Genomic DNA, 25,437 nt, shown 5'->3' with positions numbered 1-25,437 from the left:
CATGATCTCTCAGTTTGTGAGTTCGAGCCCTGCACTGGACTCTGTGATGACAGTGCAGAGCCTGCTTGGTATTCTCTCTCTCCCCCTCTCTATTGCCCCTGCCTGGCTCACACAAACATGCAATCTTCTTCTTTCTCAAAAACAAAAGAAAGCAGCAGGAGGAGTTAAGGTAATAGAAATGTAGGAGGACTCTGGGCTCTCCTCCCTAAAACACAGTTGTATTAATGCCTGATTGAAATAACCAGGAAATGGATCTCCATTTCAGCCTGCTTTGGTAATTTCTTTGGGTCTCAATTTCCAGATTGGGCCTCCCTGTGCACGTAATAAAACTCTGGGTGTTTTCTCCAGTTACTCTGTCTCATATCAATTTAATTCCAAAACAGGTGGAAAAGCCCTGGGGAAAAAGAAAATGTCTCCTCCCCAAAACCAGCGTCCTGTCTCTCAGGCCACCTCAGGAGCACCTGCCCCGATCCTCTGATCTCCAGTCATTCACCCTCTCCTTTCCACTTTGACACCCAGCCTCCCTTCCCAGGAAACCACAGGTCCATACATGGTGGTTCCCAGTCTACACCATCAGGGCTCAAACATGCCACAACACCATTGTGGTGAAAGAGAGCTCTCATTCGTGTCACAAAACAAGCATCCAAAAAGCAGTCACCTGCAAAGGAGGGGTTGCCAGGGGTCTGTGACCTGTTCCTGCCTCCTCTGTGAGCCCGGTCAGAGTGGGAATCTGGCAAACAGTAGCTGCAAAATGTGCAGACTAGGAGGTACAGGAGGGTCTCACAGGGGTGACAGTCCTAAGGCCAGGACAGGGCTAGGAATTAGGGATGCATGAACTGAGAATCTCCCTTCCCTTCTCTGGGCTCACTGGTGCCACAGTGGATGGCCTGGGGGGAGGGATTAAATAGGTGATGGAGATTAAAGAGAGTACATGTGATGATGAAATGTGGAATCACTGTATTGTACACCAGAAAGTAATATTAATACCGTAGTTAACTCTAATGGAATGACAATAAAAATTTAATTAAACACTAAAATCATAAAAATCAATTCTAATGAAAAATTTTTTTTGAAAAACAAAGAACTGTGTTTCAAGACAAAAACAGTATCACAAGGGCAACATTACACCACGGCTTGATAGCTGAATTGCTCTATCAGGATAGATGTTGGCGTATTTTCTCTCACCTAAGTTTGATTCCCCACAGTTGTCCTCCTACTCTGGGAAAAAGCTGTGATCCAGTCAGGCCACAGACGTTGTAATACAGCCATGATCTGACTGTGAGAAGAAGAAATAGCCTCCAGAAATTGCTAGAATTTTCTACAATATTGATATTTATTAGTGTTCTGGTCATTTTTATTCTTATATTGGTATGCTTTCATGGTGGTGTGTCACTGTCCTTTGCAATTAGAAATGGGATAGTGTTCCCAAATGGGGGTGAACTAAGAAAATCCTCTGAAACTTTTTACAATATTAATATGATGCAGTTGGTGTAGGTACACTACCTCAGCATCTCTGGAGGCTGCAATGCATCCATGAACTTAGAGTTTGGATACTCACTTGTATAAAGAATGAATTAAGAAAGTTCCCTTGAGAGTTGTCAGGGGAAATGTTGAGGACACAGAAATCATAAAGACTCTGTATTCAAAGCCTTTCATGAAAGGGTCTTCCCCTCAGTCATCTGGAGTCATAGCCCCTACACAACACCTTTCTCACTGCTCCCATCACATCCTTGTTCCGCAGGGTATATATGAAGGGGTTGACCATGGGGGTGACGATGGTGTAGAAGAGAGAAATAAACTTGCCCAGATCTTGGGAGTAGTTGTTGCTGGGCTGGAGGTAAGCATAGATGGCCGTGCCATAGAACAGGGAGACCACAGTGAGGTGGGACCCACATGTCCCAAACACTTTCCTCTGTCCTGAAGCTGACTTGATTCTTAACACTGCCCTGACGATTCGACCATAGGAGAACGTGATTAATGCCACAGGTATGAGAAGAATGATCACACCGACAAAGAAGAGCTCAGACTCATTCACGGTAGTGTCAACACAGGAAAGCTTCAGCAATGGGGGGACCTCACAAAAGAAGTGGTCTATTTTATTTCTCCCACAAAGTGGTACAAGGAAGGTGAGCACCGTCTGCAATGAGGAGTTGGCAAAACCAATGAACCACGACGCAGAAGCCATCAGGGCACAGCGACGGGGGTGCATGATCACTGTGTAGTGCAGGGGCCTGCAGACGGCTGCGTAGCGGTCAAATGCCATCACCCCCAACAGAATGCATTCTGTGCCTCCCAACCCTAGAGTGACGAACAGCTGAGCTACACAGCCAGTGAAGGAGATAGACTTGTCTGCTCCCCTGAGATGAACCAGCAGCTGAGGAACAGTGCTGGTCGTGTAACACAGGTCCAGAAAGCTTAGGTTGGAGAGGAAAAAGTACATGGGAGTCTGCAGGTGTGGGTCCAGGCGGGACAACGCAATGATGCTTGTGTTTCCCAGGAGAGTGAGCAGATAGAAGATCAGAAGAACCACAAAGAGGACTCGCTCCAGCTGAGGCCGGTCAGAGAAACCCAGCAGGATAAAGCCCGTGAAAGAACTGCCATTTTTCGGGTCCATTCTTTCTTACCACGTGTTTCCTGTCAACAGCAAGTACTTAGCCATTTTTAAGAGAAATCTTCAAAAAGAAAACAACTTGGTAGGGGGTTGAAATGATCTTATGAAAAGACAAGGGCATGGAATTTATCAGCAATAACGTGAATAAATGCTGTACTCCCTGAAATTGACATAGCTTATATCAATATAGTTCCACATTATCGCCAAAAGTTAATTATTAATATTTAATATGAGAAAAGTGAAATAATGGGCATTTTGTTTGCATCAGTCAAAGGAATATAAGGTGTATCAGTCTGCACTTACTAGAACTTGAAGTACTGTAAAAATGTGTGTACATTCCAGACTTAAAGTTCTATAAAATGTATAAGGGAAAAGAGGAAGAGCTCAGAAAGAATCAGAAAGAGATGCAGAGAGAAGGAGAGATGTTAATACAAATATGTGTCTCCTGATTCTACACAACTGGATTTGCACACACCTCGCATGTAATGAAATATAATAATGGGGGCACGTAAGTGGCTCAGTGGGTTAAGCATCTGACTCGATTTCACCTGGGGCCATGATCTCATGCGGCATGGAATTGATCCCTATGTCAGACTCTTTGATGACAGCACTGAGTCTGCTTGAGATTCCATCTCTCTCTGTCTCCCTGCACCTTCCCTGCTCCCCCACTCTCTCTCTCCCTCTAAAATATAATAAACATTAAGATAAAATAAACGTTAATAAACATTAAATAAAGAATAAAATAAACATTAAAATATATAAAATAAACATATATATGTATATCTACATACATATATGTGTATATATGTATGTATATATAACTTAATGTGTACAAGCATTCTGACATATGAAATTATTACCTAGGATGTACTTATATGAAGAATTCAATTACATTCAAAATCTCACCACTATTTCTGCATAAACATTTTGGCAGTATTGCCTCTCTAACTAATGTATTACATTTGGGAAAGACACAGTTTTGGGGGGATTTTTTTGTATTTGTAAAACAATAAACAATCAGAGAGAACCCAAAAAACCACTGTTCAATTACAGTGATCAACTTTTCCTGAAAAATGCTTCAAATGACCATACCAAGTTAACACGAACGTGGAAAATTCATTGGCCATGCAGAGCCAGCTGGAATCTGAACTCTAAAATCCAGTGACCAACACTTTCCTCTTCCTTCTGCAGATTTCCATTGCACATATTACCAATTAGAATTTGTAAAATTCCTGAAAGAGGTAAGATTATTCCTTATCGACATCCTAATCAGAATAAACATTTTAGAAAGTTATCCGACCATGTAATTATGTACAACCTGACATGTATTACATCACTACCTATGATAAAATAAAGAGATAAACACACGGAGATAGACAGTTATGTTCTCAAAGCAATGACGGGTCAAAGAGCTATAATGCAAAACTTAAAATACTATATGGAAAGGCATAAATAAACCAATATTTTGGTATTATACCTAATCTCAGACATCTGTCCACATTACGTCAATGATCACCTTTCTGGGAGCTACCTTGTGGAGTTAGTGACACTGGACCAAACACATTGCCATGTACGAGGCTGGGTGATGACCATTTTCACCAATGCTTACTGTAACTGAAGAAGATGAATAGTTATACACTGACCAAAGAGGCATCAGAAACTGAGTCCTTCAGTTGTATCATATTCAAATGGCTGGGCATACCGTGCATTTTTAATTCTTCTAAGACTTTAAAATCTGAACCAGGTTCAATGGGGAGGACCCATTGGTGTGTGAAAGAATCAGGTACAAAATGGGCATAAAATATTCATAATATTTGAAGAGAGGATATGGTATTTCAAACTATTTTTACCTCCTATGATTTTGTATAAACATCTGATCTGTGGTCTCCACCAAAAAAAAAAAAATCTATTCAGAAAAATTTTCTTAATAGAAATTGACAGTCTAGATGTGCAAAACAGGACGTGTCCTCTGACTAACACCTGCTCAGAAGAACAAATAAAAAAAAAACCCTGCTTCAGTCTCATGCACACATGCACACATATCGATACATTTACCTGAAATAAATTGCCCAGAAACTTTTTAATGTGCCTGCATAAGGAAGCACTATCAAAGTGAGGAAAGACAAAAATAAAATGTAAACTCATCCCAAGAAAACACTGATATACTACTGCACCTTTAGAATAAAATCATGATATATGTTAACAATATTATGTCAATCAGGACAAAGAAGACAGTTGAGAAATGATAAAATCCTGGTGAGATGAACTTGTACATATGATTTGCTGCTTTCCAGGATCGTGTGTGTGTGTGTGTGTGTGTGTGTGTGTGTGTGTGTGTAAAAGAATACATAATGGCTATCTATCTGACAGGTACAAAAATGATTGATTTCCAGTTGAAAAAAATATCAGGAGGAGGAGGGAAGATGGCAGCATAGGAGGACGCTGGGCTCACTGCGCGTCCTGCTGATCACTTAGATTCCACCTACACCTGCCTAAATAACCCAGAAAACCGCCAGAGGATTAGCAGAACGGAGTCGCCGGAGCCAAGCGAAGACGAGAGGCCCACGGAACAGGGTAGGAAGGGCGGCGAGGCGGTGCGCGCTCCACGGACTGGCGGGAGGGAGCCGGGGCGGAGGGGCGGCTCGCCGGCCAAGCAGAGCCCCCGAGCCTGGCGGGCAAAAGCGGAGGGGCCTGACGGACTGTGTTCCGACAGCAAGCGCGACTTAGCGTCTGGGAGGTCATAAGTTAACAGCTCTGCTCAGAAAGCCGGAAGGCTGGAGGACAAAGGGAGGGAGAGCTGCTGAGCCCCCGGACGACAGAGCTCAGTTTGGTGGGGAACAAAGGCGCTCGCCAGCGCCATCTCCCCCGCCCATCCCCCAGCCAAAATCCCAAAGGGAACCAGTTCCTGCCAGGAAACTTGCTCGCTCCGCGCAAACACCCAACTCTGTGCTTCTGTGGAGCCAAACCTCCGGAAGCGGATCTGACTCCCTCCCGCTGCCACAGGGCCCCTCCCAAAGTGGATCACCTAAGGAGCAGCGAGCTAAGCCTGCCCCTCCTGCCCCAGTGCACCTTGCCTACCCACCCCAGCTAATAAGCCAGATCTCCAGCATCACAAGCCTGGCAGTGTGCAAGTAGCCCGGACGGGCCACGCCACCCCACAGTGAATCCCGCCCCTAGGAGAGGGGAAGAGAAGGCACACACCAGTCTGACTGTGGCCCCAGCGGTGGGCTGGGGGCAGACATCAGGTCGGACTGCGGCCCCGCCCACCGACTCCAGTTATACACCACAGCACAGGGGAAGTGCCCTGCAGGTCCTCACCACTCCAGGGACTATCCAAAGACCAAGTGGAAGAATTCCCCTCAGAAGAATCTCCAGGAAATAACAACAGCTAATGAGCTGATCAAAAAGGATTTAAATAATATAACAGAAAGTGAATTTAGAATAATAGTCATAAAATTAATCGCCGGGCTTCAAAACAGTATAGAGGACAGCAGAGAATCTCTTGCTACAGACATCAAGGGACTAAGGAACAGTCACGAGGAGCTGAAAAACGCTTTAAATGAAATGCAAAACAAAATGGAAACCACCACGGCTCGGATTGAAGAGGCAGAGGAGAGAATAGGTGAACTAGAAGATAAAGTTATGGAAAAAGAAGAAGCTGAGAAAAAGAGAGATAAAAAAATCCAGGAGTATGAGGGGAAAATTAGAGAACTAAGTGATACACTAAAAAGAAATAATATACGCATAATTGGTATCCCAGAGGAGGAAGAGAGAGGGAAAGGTGCTGAAGGGGTACTTGAAGAAATTATAGCTGAGAATGTCCCTGAACTGGGGAAGGAAAAAGGCATTGAAATCCAAGAGGCACACAGAACTCCCTTCAGACATAACTTGAATCGATCTTCTGCAAGACATATCATACTGAAACTGGCAAAATACAAGGATAAAGAGAAAATTCTGAGAGCAGCAAGGGGTAAACGTGCCCTCACATATAAAGGGAGACCTGTAAGACTGGTGACTGATCTCTCTTTTGAAACTTGGCAGGCCAGAAAGGATTGCCACGAGATTTTCAGTGTGCTAGACAGAAAAAATATGCAACCGAGAATCCTTTATCCAGCAAGTCTGTCATTTAGAATAGAAGGAGAGATAAAGGTCTTCCCAAACAAACAAAAACTGAAGGAATTTGTCACCACTAAACCAGCCCTACAAGAGATCCTAAGGGGGACCCTGTGAGACAAAGTACCAGAGACATCGCTACAAGCATAAAACATACAGACATCACAATGACTCTAAACCCGTATCTTTCTATAATAACACTGAATGTAAATGGATTAAATGCGCCAACCAAAAGACATAGGGTATCAGAATGGATAAAAAAACAAGACCCATCTATTTGCTGTCTACAAGAGACTCATGTTAGACCTGAGGACACCTTTAGATTGAGAGTGAGGGGATGGAGAACTATTTATCATGCTACTGGAAGCCAAAAGAAAGCTGGAGTAGCCATACTTACATCAGATAAACTAGACTTTAAATTAAAGGCTGTAACAAGAGATGAAGAAGGACATTATATAATAGTTACAGGGTCTATCCATCAGGAAGAGCTAACAATTATAAATGTCTATGCGCCGAATACCGGAGCCCCCAAATATATAAAACAACTACTCATAAACATAAGCAACCTTATTGATAAGAATGTGGTAATTGCAGGGGACTTTAACACCCCACTTACAGAAATGGATACATCATCTAGACACACGGTCAGTAAAGAAACAAGGGCCCTGAATGAGACATTGGATCAGATGGACTTGACAGATATATTTAGAACTCTGCATCCCAAAGCAACAGAATATACTTTCTTCTCGAGTGCACATGGAACATTCTCCAAGATAGATCATATACTGGGTCACAAAACAGCCCTTCATAAGTTTACCAGAATTGAAATTATACCATGCATACTTTCAGACCACAATGCTATGAAGCTTGAAATCAACCACAGAAAAAAGCCTGGAAAACCTCCAAAAGGATGGAGGTTAAAGAACACCCTACTAACGAATGAGTGGGTCAACCAGGCAATTAGGGAAGAAATTAAAAAATATATGGAAACAAACGAAAATGAAAATACAACAATCCAAACGCTTTGGGACGCAGCGAAGGCAGTCCTGAGAGGAAAATACATTGCAATCCAGGCCTATCTCAAGAAACAAGAAAAATCCCAAATACAAAATCTAACAGCACACCTAAAGGAAATAGAAGCAGAGCAGCAAAGACACCCCAAACCCAGCAGAAGAAGAGAAATAATAAAGATCAGAGCAGAAATAAACAATATAGAGTCTAAAAAAACTGTAGAGCAGATCAACGAAACCAAGAGTTGGTTTTTTGAAAAAATAAACAAAATTGACAAACCTCTAGCCAGGCTTCTCAAAAAGAAAAGGGAGATGACCCAAATAGATAAAATCATGAATGAAAATGGAATTATTACAACCAATCCCTCAGAGATACAAACAATTATCAGGGAATACTATGAAAAATTATATGCCAACAAATTGGACAACCTGGAAGAAATGGACAAATTCCTGAACACCCACACTCTTCCAAAACTCAATCAGGAGGAAATAGAAAGCTTGAACAGACCCATAACCAGCGAAGAAATTGAATCGGTTATCAAAAATCTCCCAACAAATAAGAGTCCAGGCCCAGATGGCTTCCCAGGGGAGTTCTACCAGACGTTTAAAGCAGAGATAATACCTATCCTTCTCAAGCTATTCCAAGAAATAGAAAGGGAAGGAAAACTTCCAGACTCATTCTATGAAGCCAGTATTACTTTGATTACCAAACCAGACAGAGACCCAGTAAAAAAAGAGAACTACCGGCCAATATCCCTGATGAATATGGATGCAAAAATTCTCAATAAGATACTAGCAAATCGAATTCAACGGCATATAAAAAGAATTATTCACCATGATCATGTGGGATTCATTCCTGGGATGCAGGGCTGGTTCAACATTCGCAAATCAATCAACGTGATACATCACATTAACAAAAAAAAGAGAAGAACCATATGATCCTGTCAATCGATGCAGAAAAGGCCTCTGACAAAATCCAGCACCCTTTCTTAATAAAAACCCTTGAGAAAGTCGGGATAGAAGGAACATACTTAAAGATCATAAAAGCCATTTATGAAAAGCCCACAGCTAACATCATCCTCAACAGGGAAAACTGAGAGCTTTTTCCCTGAGATCAGGACAACGACAGGGATGCCCACTCTCACCGCTGTTGTTTAACATAGTGCTGGAAGTTCTAGCATCAGCAATCAGACAACAAAAGGAAATCAAAGGCATCAAAATTGGCAAAGATGAAGTCAAGCTTTCGCTTTTTGCAGATGACATGATATTATACATGGAAAATCTGATAGACTCCACCAAAAGTCTGCTACAATTGATACATGAATTCAGCAAAGTTGCAGGATACAAAATCAATGTACAGAAATCAGTTGCATTCTTATACACTAACAATGAAGCAACAGAAAGACAAATAAAGAAACTGATCCCATTCACAATTGCACCAAGAAGCATAAAATACTTAGGAATAAATCTAACCAAAGATGTAAAGGATCTGTATGCTGAAAACTATAGAAAGCTTATGAAGGTAATTGAAGAAGATTTAAAGAAATGGAAAGACATTCCCTGCTCATGGATTGGAAAAATAAATATTGTCAAAATGTCAATACTACCCAAAGCTATCTACACATTCAATGCAATCCCAATCAAAATTGCACCTGCATTCTTCTCGAAACTAGAACAAGCAATCCTAAAATTCATATGGAACCACAAAAGGCCCCGAATAGCCAAAGGAATTTTGAAGAAGAAGACCAAAGCAGGAGGCACCACAATCCCAGACTTTAGCCTCTACTACAAAGCTGTCATCATTAAGACAGCATGGTGTTGGCACAAAAACAGGCACATAGACCAATGAAATAGAATAGAAACCCCAGAACTAGACCCACAAACGTATGGCCAACTCATCTTTGACAAAGCAGGAAAGAACATCCAATGGAAAAAAGACAGCCTCTTTAACAAATGGTGCTGGGAGAACTGGACAGCAACATGCAGAAGGTTGAAACTAGACCACTTTCTCACACCATTCACAAAAATAAACTCAAAATGGATAAAGGACCTGAATGTGAGACAGGAAACCATCAAAACCCTAGAGGAGAAAGCAGGAAAAGACCTCTCTGACCTCAGCCTTAGCAATCTCTTACTTGACACATCCCCAAAGGCAAGGGAATTAAAAGCAAAAGTGAATTACTGGGACCTTATGAAGATAAAAAGCTTCTGCACAGCAAAGGAAACAACCAACAAAACTAAAAGGCAACCAATGGAATGGGAAAAGATATTTGCAAATGACATATCGGACAAAGGGCTAGTATCCAAAATCTATAAAGAGCTCACCAAACTCCACACCCGAAAAACAAATAACCCAGTGAAGAAATGGGCAGAAAACATGAATAGACACTTCTCTAAAGAAGACATCCGGATGGCCAACAGGCACATGAAAAGATGTTCAGCGTCGCTCCTTATCAGGGAAATACAAATCAAAACCACACTCAGGTACCACCTCACGCCAGTCAGAGTGGCCAAAATGAACAAATCAGGAGACTATAGATGCTGGAGAGGATGTGGAGAAACGGGAACCCTCTTGCACTGTTGGTGGGAATGCAAATTGGTGCAGCCGCTCTGGAAAGCAGTGTGGAGGTTCCTCAGAAAATTAAAAATAGACCTACCCTATGACCCAGCAATAGCACTGCTAGGAATTTATCCAAGGGATACAGGAGTATTGATGCATAGGGGCACTTGTACCCCAATGTTCATAGCAGCACTCTCAACAATAGCCAAATTATGGAAAGAGCCTAAATGTCTATCAATTGATGAATGGATAAAGAAATTGTGGTTTATATACACAATGGAATACTACATGGCAATGAGAAAAAATGAAATATGGCCTTTTGTAGCAACATGGATGGAACTGGAGAGTGTGATGCTAAGTTAAATAAGCCATACAGAGAAAGACAGATACCATATGGTTTCACTCTTATGTGGATCCTGAGAAACTTAACAGGAACCCATGGGGGAGGGGGAGGAAAAAAGAAAAAAAGAGGTTAGAGTGGGAGAGAGCCAAAGCATAAGAGACTGTTAAAAACTGAGAACAAACTGAGGGTTGATGGGGGGTGGGAGGGAGGAGAGGGTGGGTGATGGGTATTGAGGAGGGCACCTTTTGGGATGAGCACTGGGTGTTGTATGGAAACCAATTTGACAATAAATTTCATATAATAAAAAAATAAATAAATAAATAAATTAAAAAAAAAAGAAAAAAGAAAAAGAAAATATCAGACAAAGGAGATGCTCACTGAAGAAGACACAAGAATGTCATCGTCCCTGAGTGGTACAATTGCTCCAAGTGTCATTCTGGAGAGCACACAGGGAGGGAACTACAGCACTCATATCATAGTCTACCATGTTACTGCTATTGTTGTTCTCAATAAAATTCAGGAAAATTATTATCCTTTAGAAACTCCAGACATGGGAAAGATCAGGCTGGGAAGTGCTTTCTCCCATCGATTCTCAGGAGTATGTTCTGTTGATCTGGGTCACTCTGTTCCTTCCTCTTCCCCTTCTCCACATCCACCCCTCTTAAAGCTTGTGCACCACACAGAGCAATCTTCCAAGAGAAAGGACATGTGTCCCCTGCGGTTAATGGAAAATTGCATTTCCTTTCCTTCTTACCACATTTAAAGACTGGTGAAATTAGACTAAGAACCATCATCTATGTTTGGTACCATCAAATGACTGATTGCAGTAAGAGGGATGGATTCATCTGGAAAACTACATAATTGAAACTGGCTGGAAATATTGAACACTTCCTTCCTGGGCAAAGGAGCAAAGTATGGGTCCCTAGCAACTATCACAATATGACACGATACAGGAAAGTCCAGTGATAGACTACACCTATATTATGACTTTGCATATGAGAGATAAATACTTGGAAAAAGCACAGATCATATATGAAGGGAAAGAAATGTTATTATTGAAAATAAAATTACACAGAACTACAAAACAAAGACATTGCCATTCTATGTAATAATTCACATCAATAAAGTATATATTTCAAATGACATGTCAGAAGAACGCAATGTTCCAATAATAATTAAGAGAACTGAATCAACTGTGAGAGGTTAAATACTTAGTACTGACACACATAAGGTGATAGAGGAGGAATTTCCAATCCCGAACAGCTCAATGCTGACATAAAATTCTAAGTTTTAGTGGAAGAATACATATGTCCACAAGACTATATACTAGTCTATGCACACTACACATCTTAAAGGAAAAGATCTCAGGATAATGTCTCCATTTAAGACATTTCAAATATAAAACATTCACTGATATATTTGACATGAACAAGCTGCCCTATCTGGTTCCTGAATGAATCCTGAAAAAACGGGGGCCAGGTTTCCACAGCGTTAGTGCTATGACTGAATCGCTGTTGTTTTCTTGATGCTTCTGTCTCATGGGTCTGAGCTGACCTCAGACATATGAGAACAGGCCCCCAATGACGAGGCAGTATGACCAAATGAGGGGATACAGCCATCACTACATAGGAAATGACAGATGTGATGAACACTGACAGGACTGTAGGGTAGGAAGAAGACGATGAGGTAGGATTTCAACGGGGTGTTGTTTATTCAGAGAATGCTCTCAGGATCAACAGGGTGAAGGAAGGAAAACAGCAGAAAATGTTGCTAAGCAAGGATGTGGTCTCCAGTGGAACAGCAGGAGCCTGATCCCATGAGATGATGGCCAGGACTTTCCCGAAGAACCATCCATCTGTGATGGTAGAAATTCTCTGTCCTCATTTTCCAATACTATGCCCACCCTCTACCTGTCATACCTGAGCATTTTAAATGTCCTAGCTAAGAGACTCAATTTTACATTTTATTTAATTCTAATGAATTTGAGTTTAAAAAACGTATGTGTCTACTTACTAAACTATTGGGCAGCATAGCTCTGGAGCATGGATTGCATCAGATTCAGGCCTGCCTTGGCATTGGCAACTATTGTACATCCCATAGTCTGTCACTGGCTGTGAGCTGCCCCCACAATGTATGTCCCCCAGACTGCTTGGCAATGTGGCTCCCTTACAGCTGAGGGCAATTCTCTCAAAAAGGGAATGGCTCTGAACCTTGGAGCCCATACTCATAATAGGGTTTGGATTGGAGGCACAGCAGGTAAAGAGCATCTGGGCAGGTCACCAACAGCGTTTATGCAAGAGTCCATTCATGATTGTGTGCAAGGATAGAAGGATGGAACCTAGTGTATTTTACACAACACCTCAGTGCAATCACACACACACACATGCACACACACATATACACCACGTCATTTCTCTAATTCATCAATAAGTAAATGTTTAGGTTTGTTATTACTTTTTTCTCTCCAAATGGTATTTTTAGAATTTATTGTCAGAGAGGGAGAGAGAGAAAAAGAAAGGGAAAATGGGGAGGGGCAGAGAGAAGAACAGAGGGAATCTCAAGCAGGAACTGCACTCTCAGCACAGAGAGATGAGGGTCTCAAAACCACAAGCCATGAGATCATGGCCTGGCTGACATCAAGAGTCAGACACTTAACTGATTGAGCCACCAGGATGCCCATTCAAATCAGTATTAAAACTCATTACAAGGGTCACCACTTATTGTTAAAATAAAGCCAAAATAATTTTCCATGAAACAATATATATTAAATGGAAGTTTCCTGTTGTAATTTTCAACATCGGTTTTTAAAATTCCATGAACACTTTAGATATTTGGGGAGAAAATACATATTTAATAATGATAGCCACTAACAATAAGTTTTAAGCATAGAGAAGAAATATTATCTAAATTCATACACAATAAGGAACCAAAGGGAAAGTATGAAAGCATATAGTGTCATACTCTAGTAGTCTAATCCTGAAGCCCATATGTAATTCCCAGAAACAAGGCATATTTAATTATTTTCCACATGTACACAGAGAGTGCAATGCATGTACTACATTAATCAAAAGTCTAGGAATTACCTGGTGGCATCAGTAAAGAACAATTACACTCAGTTCTTGTATTTCATGAACTTTCAGGGTCTGTTACGTTACACAATTCACCATGTAAGCATACAGATAAACCACTTTGTGTTCGAACAATTGCAACTGAAAATAAAGTAATCTATTCCTAGAGCAACACAGAGACTTAATGCCATTTTACTCAACTTTACTCACCTTCTCAGTGGGATCTAAGCCACTTTCCTACCTCATTCCAAGTTACTGCCTAATTACAGCTCTGGGGATAGGAACACAGACACGTAGGATCAGTGTCTCCAGGAAATACAAAGGCTGACTCTACCAGAACTGGGTCATCCATGCATTTTTCTTAAGCAAAAGGACACTATCTTAGGATGACTTCACAGATCCTCATGTCGCACCAGAGATCTGCCCTTTGCCTCTGGGAGGTAGAAGATGAAGGCAGTCACAAACTCTCAGTATCGTTTCCCAAGTATGGTGACCTGCCGGTGTGACACTGAGACCCTTATGAGCAGGCAAGAGGGTGCCGTGACTCTGAGCTGGGGCTGGGCTGGCACAGAGAACCAAATCCCTTCCGCTGCTGATGTCTCTGGGGAACAGATGCCCCACACTCTTAATGAGCCCTGCCCAGACATGGCAATCCTCAGGGACAATGACTATGGAGGACAAGGCCAGAGGAGACGTAATGTGTCTCTTCTATTGGTTCACAGATCTGACAGAGGACAAGTAACCCCCTAGACCACCCCAGCTACACTAGCTTTCATCTGTGCTTACCTAGAGGTTTTACAAAGCAGTTAAGATTGTCTTCACAATTGCCAAATATTTACATATACATCTATAAGGAGGAACCATTCAGTTACTTAATTTTAAATGTGAATGAATTCTGGATGGGGTACGGGGTGCTGACCTGGACTGGGCTGTGGAGCAGGATTCTTCCAGACATCAGGGTTAGAATCCCAGTGGAGCACCTGGGAGGTGCCAGGTCCACAGAGCAGGACACCCCGGGGCACTCGCACCCCTGCGACACTGAGAGGATGGCCTCAACAGGGTGGCTTGTGACAACCTGTCTCAGGAGCGAGACTGGGGTGGCACCATTGTCCTCCCCATCACCATATGGCGGGGCTTCAGTGATGGGACAGCAGGGCCACAGGGGACCAGGACCACACCCCTGGCCACACCCTGACCGCACCCCACCTGCTAACTGCAGATCCACAGGAGCGGCATTGACACTGACCGAACCAGACGTCCCCTCCCCCCGGTCAGCGCTGTCACCGGTTCCAAGGCGCCATCAGATATGGGTCCAGCACTTTTACATTTTCTGATTTGATTGTTGGAAAATTCTTATTATACAAATATTATTTTTTTCCTTTTCTTCCTCTTCTTTCTTCCCTTCTCAATCCTAGTTGTTACTTCCTTTAAGCAGACATTTTTAATCTATTCTGTCTATACCTCTTGTGTATCGCCTTTTTATTTTCCTCTCTCTCTGGATTAAGCTATGTAGTTTCTCTGATTCTCTCCTGGGTCAATTTTTTTTCCTTTACTTTTTCCCCTCCCTGTCATTTCTCTCTTTGTGTGGGGTAAAGTCTCTTCCACCACCACACCCCCCCTTTTAAAATTTTCCAGGGTTACTTTAATGAACACATCAAAGCACACCTGTTGGAAGGTCCAAACCACCACTATAACTAGGGACATAAAGGAACCAGACTCACAACAAGAGAGAGCAAGCAATACGCTCAAAAACACCCCCTGGGGGCACCTGGGTGGCGCAGTCAGTTAAGCGTCCAACTTCAGCCAGGTCACGATCTCGCGGTCTGTGAGTTCGAGCCCTGCGTCGGGCTCTGGGCTGACGGCTCAGAGCCTGGAGCCTGCTTCCGATTCTGTGTCTCCCTCTCTCTCTGCCCCTCCCCCGTTCATGCTCGGTCTCTCTCTGTCCCCAAAATAAATAAACATTAAAAAAAATTAAAAACACAAAAAAAAAACAAAAAAAAAAAAAAACACCCCTGAAGTGCCAGACCCTGGACAGCATTATGACCCCTTTTAAATATAGTAGTACTCGCTGGTGCAGGACACATAACAAATTGTTAAAATACATAAAGGACAGAAAACTAGCCAAAATGACAAAAAGGAAGAATTCTCCTCAAAAGAAATTCCAGGAAAAATGACACCTAGAGAATTGCTCACAGCAGATATAAGCAATATGTCTGATCAAGAGTTTAACATAATAATCGTCAGATTAATCACCAGGCTAGACAAGCGTAGGAGAGAGCAGAGAATCTATTGCTGCAGACACCAAGGAACTAAGAAAGAGTTATGATGAGTCAAGAAATGTTGTAAATGACTGTAAAATAAACTAGCGGCAGTGACAGCAAGGAAGGAGGAATCAGAGGGGAAAATTAGTGAAACAGAAGTTAAAGTTATGGAAAAAGAGGAAGCTGCAAAAAAGAGGTAAGAAAATAGTAGCCCATGAGGGGATCATTAGAGAAATAAGCGATTCAAAGAAACGTAGTAATAGTCCATGTCATCAGAGTTCCAGAAGAAGAGGAAGAGATTGAGAAAGGGGCAGAAGGTTTATCTGCACAAATTATAGCTGAGAACTTCCCTAATCTGGGGAAGGAAGCAGTCATCCACATCCAGGAGGCACAGAGAACTCCCTTCAGATTCAACAGGAATAGGCCTTCTCCACGGCATATCATAGTGAAAATGGCAAAACACAAAGATAGAGACTTCTGAAAGCAGCTAGGACAAACGAGCCTTAGCCCACACGGGTAGATGCATAAGGGTAGTACACACCTGACCCTGTCCACTGACACTTGGCAGGCCAGAAGGGAGTGGCAGGAAATATTCAATGCGCTGAATAGGAAAAACATGCAGCCAAGAATCCTTTATCCAGCAAGGCAGTCCGTCACTCAGAATGGAAGGAGAGGTAAAGGCTTTCCCAGACAAACAAAAACTGAAGGAGTTCATGACCACTAAACAAACCCTGCAAGAGATCCTGAAGGGCATTCTGTGAGCGGAACACTGCAAAGACTACAAAGGACTAGAGACATCTCCAGAAACATGAAACCTGCAGATAACACAATGACACTAAATCCATAGCTTTCAATAATAACTCTGAATGTACACAGACAAATGCTCCAATAAAAATGCATACGATACCAGAATGGATAAAAAACGAGACCCATCTATATGTTGTCTACAAGAGGTCAATTTTAGACCTGAGGACACCTTCAGCTTGAAAGTCAGGGGATGGGGACCATCTATCATGCTACTGGAAGTCAAGAGAATGCTGGAGTAGCCATCCTTATATCAGACAAACTGGTTTTAAACTAAAGACTGAAACAAGAGGTGAAGATGGGCATTATATCATAATTACGGGGTCTATCCAAAACGAAGAGCTAACATTTGTAGATGTTTATGCCACCAACGTGAAAGAACCCGAATGGATAAACCCATTAATGATAAACATACATGAACTGATTGGTAAGAATATGGTAATTACAGGAAATTTTAACACTCCACTAACAACAATGGAGAAATCATGTAGGCAGAAACTCAAGAAGGAAACAATCAACAAAGAAGTTAAAGGCCCGATAGACTGGACAGATATATTCAGAAGTTTTCATCCAAAAGCAGCAGAACACGCATTCTTCTTCAGTGCACATGGAACATTCTCCAAGATAGATCACATGCTGGCTCATAAAACGGCCCTCAATAAATGTAAAAGAATGAGATAATACCACAATCTAAAAGCTAGGAAACTTGAAATCAACCACAAGAAAAAATTTGGAAAGCCTCCAAATGTAGGGAGGTTAAAGTACATCCTACTAAAGAATGAATGGGTCAACCAGGCAACTAAAGAAGAAATTTAAAAAAATACATGGAATCAAATGAAAATGAAAACATGACAGTCCAACCCATTTGGAATGCAACAAAGGCTGTCCTAGAGGAAAATTCATTGCAATCCAGGCCTATCTCAAGAAACAAGAAAAATCCCAAATATAAAACCTAACTGCACACCTAAAGGAAGTAGAGAAGAGCAAACAAATCCCAAAGCATAGAGAAGAGAAATAAGAAAGATTAGAGAAGAAATAAACAACATGGAATCCAACTAAACACAGTAGAACAGGTCAATGAGTCTAACAGTTATTTTGGAAGAAATAAACAAAATGATAAACCCCTAGCTAGAGTGCTCAAACAGAAAACAGAGAGAGAACCCAAAGAGATAAAATCATGATTGAAAGAGGAGAGATCACAACTATCACCACAGAAATACAGACAATTATTAGAGAATACTATGAAAAAGTATATGCCAACAACCTGGAAGAAATGGACCAATACACTACCAAAACTCATACAGGAAGAAATAGAAAATTTGAGCAGACCCATAATCAGTGAGGAAATTGACGCAGTTATCAAAAATCTCCCAACAAATAAGAGTCCTGGGCCAGATGGCTTCCCTAGGGAATTCTACCAGACATTTAAAGCATAGTTCATAACTATCCTTCTCAGGTGGTTCCAAAAAATAGAAATAGAAGGAAAGCTCCCAGACTGACTCTATGAAACCAGCATGACCTTGATTCCCAAACCAGACAGAGACCCCACTAAAAAGGAGAATTACAGGGATGCAAAAATTCTCAACAAGATACTAGCAAATCGAGTTCAACAGTATATTAAAAGAATTATTCACCGGGGCGCCTGGGTGGCGCAGTCGGTTAAGCGTCCGACTTCAGCCAGGTCACGATCTCGCGGTCTGTGAGTTCGAGCCCCGCGTCAGAGCCTGGAGCCTGTTTCCGATTCTGTGTCTCCCTCTCTCTCTGCCCCTCCCCCGTTCATGCTCTGTCTCTCTCTGTCCCAAAAATAAAAAAAAAAAATAAAAAAATAAAAAAACGTTGAAAAAAAAAAAAAAAAGAATTATTCACCATGATCAAGTGGGATTCATTCCTGGGCTGCAGGGCTGGTTCAATACTTGCAAGTCAATCGCTGTGATACATCACATCAAGAAGCCAGGATAAGAAACATATGATCCTGTCAAATGATGTAGAAAAACCATTTGACAAAATACAGCATTCTTTCTTCATAAATACCCTCAAGAAAGTGGGGATAGAAGGAGCATAACTTAACATCATAAAAGCCATATATGAAAAGCCCACAGCTAATATCGTCCTTAATGGGGATAAACGAGAGCTTTCCCCCTGAGATCAGGAACACGACAGGGAAGTCCACTCTTACCACTGTTGTTTAACATAGTGTTGGAAGTCCTAGCCTCAGGAATCAGACAATAAAAGAAATAAAAGGCATCCAAACTAGCAAAGAAGATGTCAAACTTTCACTTTTCACAGAGGACATGATACTCTACATGGAAAACCTGAAAGACTCCATCAAAAACCTGCTAGAGCTGACCCATGACTTTAGCAGTTTCAGGATATGAAATCAATGTACAGAAATCAGTTGCTTTTCTATACACCAATAGTGGGGCAGCAGAAGGAGAAATCAAGAAATCAATCCCATTTACAATTGCATCAGGAACCATAAAATACCTGGAATAAACTTAACCAAAGATGTAAAATAGTTATACGCTGAAAACTATAGAAAACTTATGAAAGAATATGAAGGATACATGAAGGAATGGAACAACATTCCACGCCTATGGATTGGAACAACAAATATTGTTAAAATGTCAGCACAACCCAAACCAATCTACACATTCAATGCAATCCCAATCAAAATTGCAACGGCATTCTTCTCAGAACAGGAACAAACAATCCTAAAATTTGTAGGGTAACAAGAAACACCCCGAATAGCCAAAGTTATGTTGAAAAAGAAAACCAACGGGGGAGGCATCACGATTCCTGACTTTAGCCTCTACTACAAAGCTGTAATCATCCAGACAGTAGGGTAGTGGCACAAAAACAGACACATAGAACAGTGGCACAGAAGAGAGAATCCTGAATTGGACTTACAAATCTATGGCCAACTAATATCCACAAAGCAGGATAGAGCATCGTATGGAAAAAAGACAGTCTCTTTAGCAAATGGTGCTGGCAGAACTGGACAGCAACACGCAGAAGAATGAAACTAGAGCACTTTCTTACACCATCCAAAAAGTAAACTCAAAATGGATGAAAGACCTAACCGTGAGACAGGAAACAGTCAAAACCCTAGAGGAGAAAGTAGGCAACAACCTCTTTGACCTCAGCCACAGCAATTTCTTGCTCGACCTGTCTCCAAAAGCAAGGGAATTAAAAGCAAAAATGAACTACTGGGACCTCATGAAGGTAAAAAGCTTCTGCACTGCAAAGAAAACAATCAACAAAACTACAAGACAAGCAACGGAATGGGAGAAGATGTTTGCAAATAACCTATCAGATAAACGGTTAGTATCCAAAACCTATAAAGAACTTTCAACACTCAACACCCCAAACACAAATAATACAGTGAAGACATGGGCAAAACATATGGATAGACACTTTGACAAAGACATCCAGATGCCAACAGACTCATAACAAAAATGCTCAACATCACTCATCATCAGGGAATTACAAATCAAAACCACACTGAGATACAGCAGAAGCCAAGAGTCAGATGCTCAACCAACTGAGCCACCCATGTGCCTCCAGATCGTATTCTTTTGTGAATCACAGGAATAAAAGGTACACTACAGAAATTATAGTCAATGATATTGTAATCATGTTGTATGGTCACAGATGGCGGCTACATTTCTGACCACAGCACAGCATATAGGGAGGCTGATTCAATGTTGTACACCTGAAACTAATGCCACATCGTGTGTCAACTATATTTACATTAACAAACTCATTTTTAAGAAAGATGTCATTCCTTTTTAGGGCTGAGTAATGTAGAACTAAGATTGTAACACAAGTGTCTGAATGTCAGGATGGGTGTAAATGTCCTCACTTTTGAAATACAAATTTTATTTAAGGGGTTGTTAAAAGTCACAATAATAACTAATATGAAGGCTGTGTGTATGCTGTTGTGTGTTCATAGATCTTTGTACACGCACAAGCATTGTGGGGGTTGTGCACAGTTACAAGTGATTGTCACTTAGACATAAATTCAAAATCGTCTTGAGGTGCCTGAGTGGCTCAGTCTGTTAAACGTTGGAGTCTTGATTTGGGCTCAGGTCAGCATCTCACAGTTTGTGAGATTGAGCCTCATGTTGGGCTCTGGGCTGAGAGTGAGGAGCTTGCTTGGGATTGCCTTTCTCTGTCAACTTCTCTCTTTGCCCTCTTCCCCGCTCATGTTCACTCTCTCTCAAGATAAATAAATAAACTTAAAAAAAAATTCAAAAGTGTCTTCTCACTATGATTCACCTTAAGAATAAGGGTTATACCCTGGTGAGATATTTAAATAGCTTCTTTTCAAATTAAAAACTTCAAGTAGACTTTGCTAGACATAGCTTTGGAACAACACATAAGATAAAAGTTAACAAAACCAAAAATGAACTATTGAGACTTCATCAAGATAAAAATCTGCTGCACAGTGAAGGACACAATCAACAAAACTCAGAGGCAGCATATGAAATGGGAGAAGATATTTGCAAATGGCATTCAGATAAAGGGTTAGTATCCCAAACCCATAAAGAACTTGTCAAACTCACTAACCCCCCACAAACCCTAAATAATCCAGTGAAGAAATGGGAAGAAGGCATGAATAGACCCTTTCCCAAAGAAGACATCCAGATGGCCAACAGACACATCAAAAAATAATCAACATCATTCATCATCAGGGAAATGCAAATCAAAACCACAATGAGATACAACCTCACACCTGTCTGAATGGCTGAAATTATCAAGTCAGGAAACAACAGAAACAGATGTTGGCGAGGATGCAGAGAAAGGCAAAGGCTTTTGCACTGCTGGTAGGAATGCAAACTGGTGCAGCCACTCTGCAAAACAGGATGGACTTTCCTCAAAAAATTAAAAATAGAACTACCCTATGACCCAGAAATTGCACTAATAGGTATTTATCTAAAGAACACAAAAATGCTGACTCGAAGGGGCACATCAACCCCAATGTTTAAAGCTGTACTATCAATAATAGCCAAATTATGGAAAGAACACAATTGTCCATTGACTGATGAACAGAGAAAGAAGATGTGGTATATCACACACTGTGTCTGACAGCCTTTTTGAAGATAATTCTCAGGGTGCCTGCGTGGCACAGCCAGTTAAGCGTCCAACTCTTGATTTAGGCTCAGGTCATGATCTCACAGCTGAGTCCCATGTTGGGCTCTGTGTTGACAGCATGGAGCCTGCTTGGGATTCTCTCTCTCTCCCTGTTTCTCTGCCCCTCCCCTCCTTGTGCTCTCTGTCTCTCTCAAAACAAATAAATAAACTTAAAAAAATATTCTCTTGTTGGAGTGACTGGGTGGTTCAGATGGTTGAGTGTACCACTCTTGATTTGAACTCAGGTCATGGATCCCCAGGGTTCTTGGATCAAGCCCTGCATTGGGCTCCATTTTCATCATGGAACCTTCTTAAAATTGTCTCTCTCTTTCTCCTTCTGCCCTTCTCCCCCACTTGCACTCTGTCTCTTTCTAAAATAAAACTAAATTAATTAATTAATTTAATTTAATTAAAAAAATAATTTTCTTGCTTTTTAATTGAGATAAAATTAGCATTACATTATATTAGTTTCAGGGGTACAATATGATTTGATAATTGTGTAGATTACAAAATGATCACCACAATAAATATAATTAACATCACCATAAACACCTAATAAATTATTTTTGTGATGGAAATTTTCACACTCTTAGCAACTTTCAAATAATGCAATACAATATTATTAACCATTGTCACCAAATGTACATTATATCCTTATGACATTTATTTTGTAACTGAATGTTGATAGATTTTGACCCCTTTTACCCATGATGCTCATTCCCACTCTCTTTCCTTGGTAACGACCAGTCCATTAAGTCTGTTCTCTGTATCTATGAGCTCTGTTTTTTTAACGTTCCTTGGAGAAGTGAGAATATTCAATATTTGTCTCTATTTCTCTGTTTGTTTATTTCACTTGGAGTAGTGCATTCAAGATTCACCGTTCGTGCAGCAGATGGCAAAATGTCCTTTTTTATGGCTAAATAATATCCCATTGTATATACATATCACATTTTTTCTTTTAATTTAAATTTTAGTTAGTTAACATACAGTGCAATATTAGTTTCAGCAGAATTCAGTGATTCATCACTTACATAGAACACCCGGTGCTCATCACAACAAATGCTCTCCTGATACCCATCATCTCTCTAGCCCATCCCCACCCACCTTCCCTCCATCAATGCTCAGTTTGTTCTCTATGGTTAAGAGTCTCTTGTGTTTGTCTCCCTTTATTCTCTTCCCCCAATGCTTCCCATATGTTCATCTCTTTTCTCTCTTCAATTCCACTTCTGAGTGAAATCATATGGTACTTGTCTCTTTCTGTTTTATTTCACTGAGCGTAATACATTCTGGCTCCATCCACATCACTGCCACTCCAAACGGGTTGGACTGTCATGTTTTCATTTTCATTTGCTTCCGTGCATTTTTTAAATTTCTTCTTTAGTTGCCTGGTTGAGCCATTCATTCGTTAGTAGGATGTTCTTTAACCCCCATACATCAGGAGGCTTTCCAAACTTTTTCTTGAAGTTGATTTCAAGTTTCCTAGCATTGACATTACGGTATTATTTCACTTTGATATGCCATGGAGAAGGCCTATTCCCGTTGAATCTGAAGGGAGTTCTCTGTGCCTCCTGGATGTGGATGGCTGCTTCCTTCCCCAGATTAGGGAAGTTCTCAGCTATAATTTGTTCAGATAAACTTTCTGCCCCTTTCTCAATCTCTTCCTCTTCCCCTGGAACTCTGATGACATGGACTATTACTACGTTTCTTTGAATCGCTTATTTCTCTAATGATCCCCTCATGGGCTACTATTTTCTTACCTCTTTTTTGCAGCTTCCTCTTTTTCCATAACTTTAACTTCTGTTTCACTAATTTTCCCCTCTGATTCCTCCTTCCTTGCTGTCACTGCCGCTAGTTTATTTTACCGTCATTTACAACATTTCTTGACTCATCATAACTTTCTTAGTTCCTTGGTGTCTGCAGCAATAGATTCTCTGCTCTCTCCTATGCTTTTCAAGCCTGGCGATTAATCTTATGATTATTATGTTAAACTCTTGATCAGATATATTGTTTATATCTGCTGTGAGCAATTCTCTAGGTGTCATTTTTCCTGGAATTTCTTTTGAGGAGAATTCTTCCTTTTTGTCATTTTGCCTAGTTTTCTGTCCTTTATGTATTTTAACAATTTGTTATGTGTCCTGCACTAGCGAGCACTACTGTTGTATAAAGGGGTCATCATGCTGTCCAGGGTCTGGCACTTCAGGGGGTGTTTTTGAGTGTGTTGCTTGCTCTCTGTTGTGAGTTTGGTTCCTTTATGTTCCTAGTTGTAGTGGTGGTTGGGACCTTCCACCAGGTGTGCTTTGATTTGTTCTTTAAAGTAACCCTGGAAAAACTTAAAAGGGGGGTGTGGTGGTGGAAGAAACCTTATCCCACACGAAGAGAGAAATGACAGGGGAGGGGAAAAAGTAACGGAAAAAAAATTGACCCAGGAAAGAATCAGAGAAACTATGTAGCTTAATCCAGAGAGAGAGGAACATTAAAAGGTGATACACAAGAGGTATAAACATAATACACTAAAAAATGTCTCTTTAAAGAAACTAACCACTAGGATCGAGAAGGGAAGAAAGAAGAGGAAGAAAAGGAAAAAAATAATACGTGTATAATAAGAATTTTCCATCAATCAAATCAGAAAATGCAAAAGCGCTAGACCGATATCTGATGGTGCCATGGAACTGGTGACAGCGCTGGCCTGGGGGAGGGGCCGTCGGTTCGGTCAATGTCAATGCTGCTCCTGTGGATCTGCAGTTAGCAGGTGGGGTGTGGTCAGTGTTTGGTGTATGGGGTCCCAGTCCCCTGTGGCCCTGCTGTCCCATCCCTGAAGCCCCGCCTATGGTGATGGGGAGAACAATGGTGCCACTCCAGCCTCTGCTCCTGGGACCGGTTGTCACAAGTCACTGTGTTGAGGCCATCCTCTCAGTGTCGCAGGGGTGCGAGTGCCCCGGGGTGTCCTGCTCTGCAGAACTGATACCTCCCAGGTGCTTCACTGGGATTCTAAACCTGATGTCTGGAAGAATCCTGCTCCACGCCCAGTCCCTGTCAGCGCCACATCCCCCATCCAGAATTCATTCACATTTAAAATTAAGTAACTGAATGGTTCCTCCTTATAGATGTATATGTAAATATTTGGCAATTGTGAAGACAATCTTAACTGCTTTGTAAAACATCTAGGTAAGCACAGATGAAAGCTAGTGTAGCTGGGGTGGTCTAGGGGGTTACTTGTCCTCTGTCAGATCTGTGAACCAATAGAAGAGACAGATTAGGTCTCCTCTGGCCTTGTCCTCCATAGTCATTGTCCCTGAGGATTGCCATGTCTGGGCAGGGCTCATTAAGAGTGTGGGGCATCCGTTCCCCAGAGACGTCAGCAGGGGAAGGGACTTGGTTCTGTGTGCCAGCCCAGCCACAGTTCAGAGTCAGAGAACCCTCTCACCAGCTCATAAGGGTCTCACTGTCACACCGGCAGGTCACTGTACTCGGGAAACAATACTGAGACTTTGTGACTGCCTTCATCTTCTACCTCCGAGAGGCAAAGGGCAGATC

The 25,437-nt window shown here is 41.5% G+C and overlaps 1 protein-coding gene across 1 annotated transcript; it reads right to left on the bottom strand.

The window, feature by feature from the left end:
* Nucleotides 1-1,675: 1,675 nt before the first annotated feature.
* Nucleotides 1,676-2,614, bottom strand: LOC123609443 (putative olfactory receptor 2B8). Its single transcript, XM_045500511.1, has one exon. The coding sequence runs from the start codon at nt 2,612-2,614 to the stop codon at nt 1,676-1,678; it is 939 nt and encodes a 312-aa protein (XP_045356467.1).
* Between the last annotated feature and the right edge of the window lie 22,823 nt (nt 2,615-25,437).

The sequence above is a fragment of the Leopardus geoffroyi genome, chromosome B2, assembly GCF_018350155.1.
Source record: "Leopardus geoffroyi isolate Oge1 chromosome B2, O.geoffroyi_Oge1_pat1.0, whole genome shotgun sequence".
NCBI classification, from domain to species: Eukaryota; Metazoa; Chordata; class Mammalia; order Carnivora; family Felidae; genus Leopardus; species Leopardus geoffroyi.
This window is presented reverse-complemented; position numbering and strand designations above follow the sequence as displayed.

Excerpts from the sequence above, each read along its gene's own strand:
- LOC123609443 (XM_045500511.1), bottom strand. The coding sequence starts at position 2,614 with ATGGACCCGAAAAATGGCAGTTCTTTCACGGGCTTTATCCTGCTGGGT.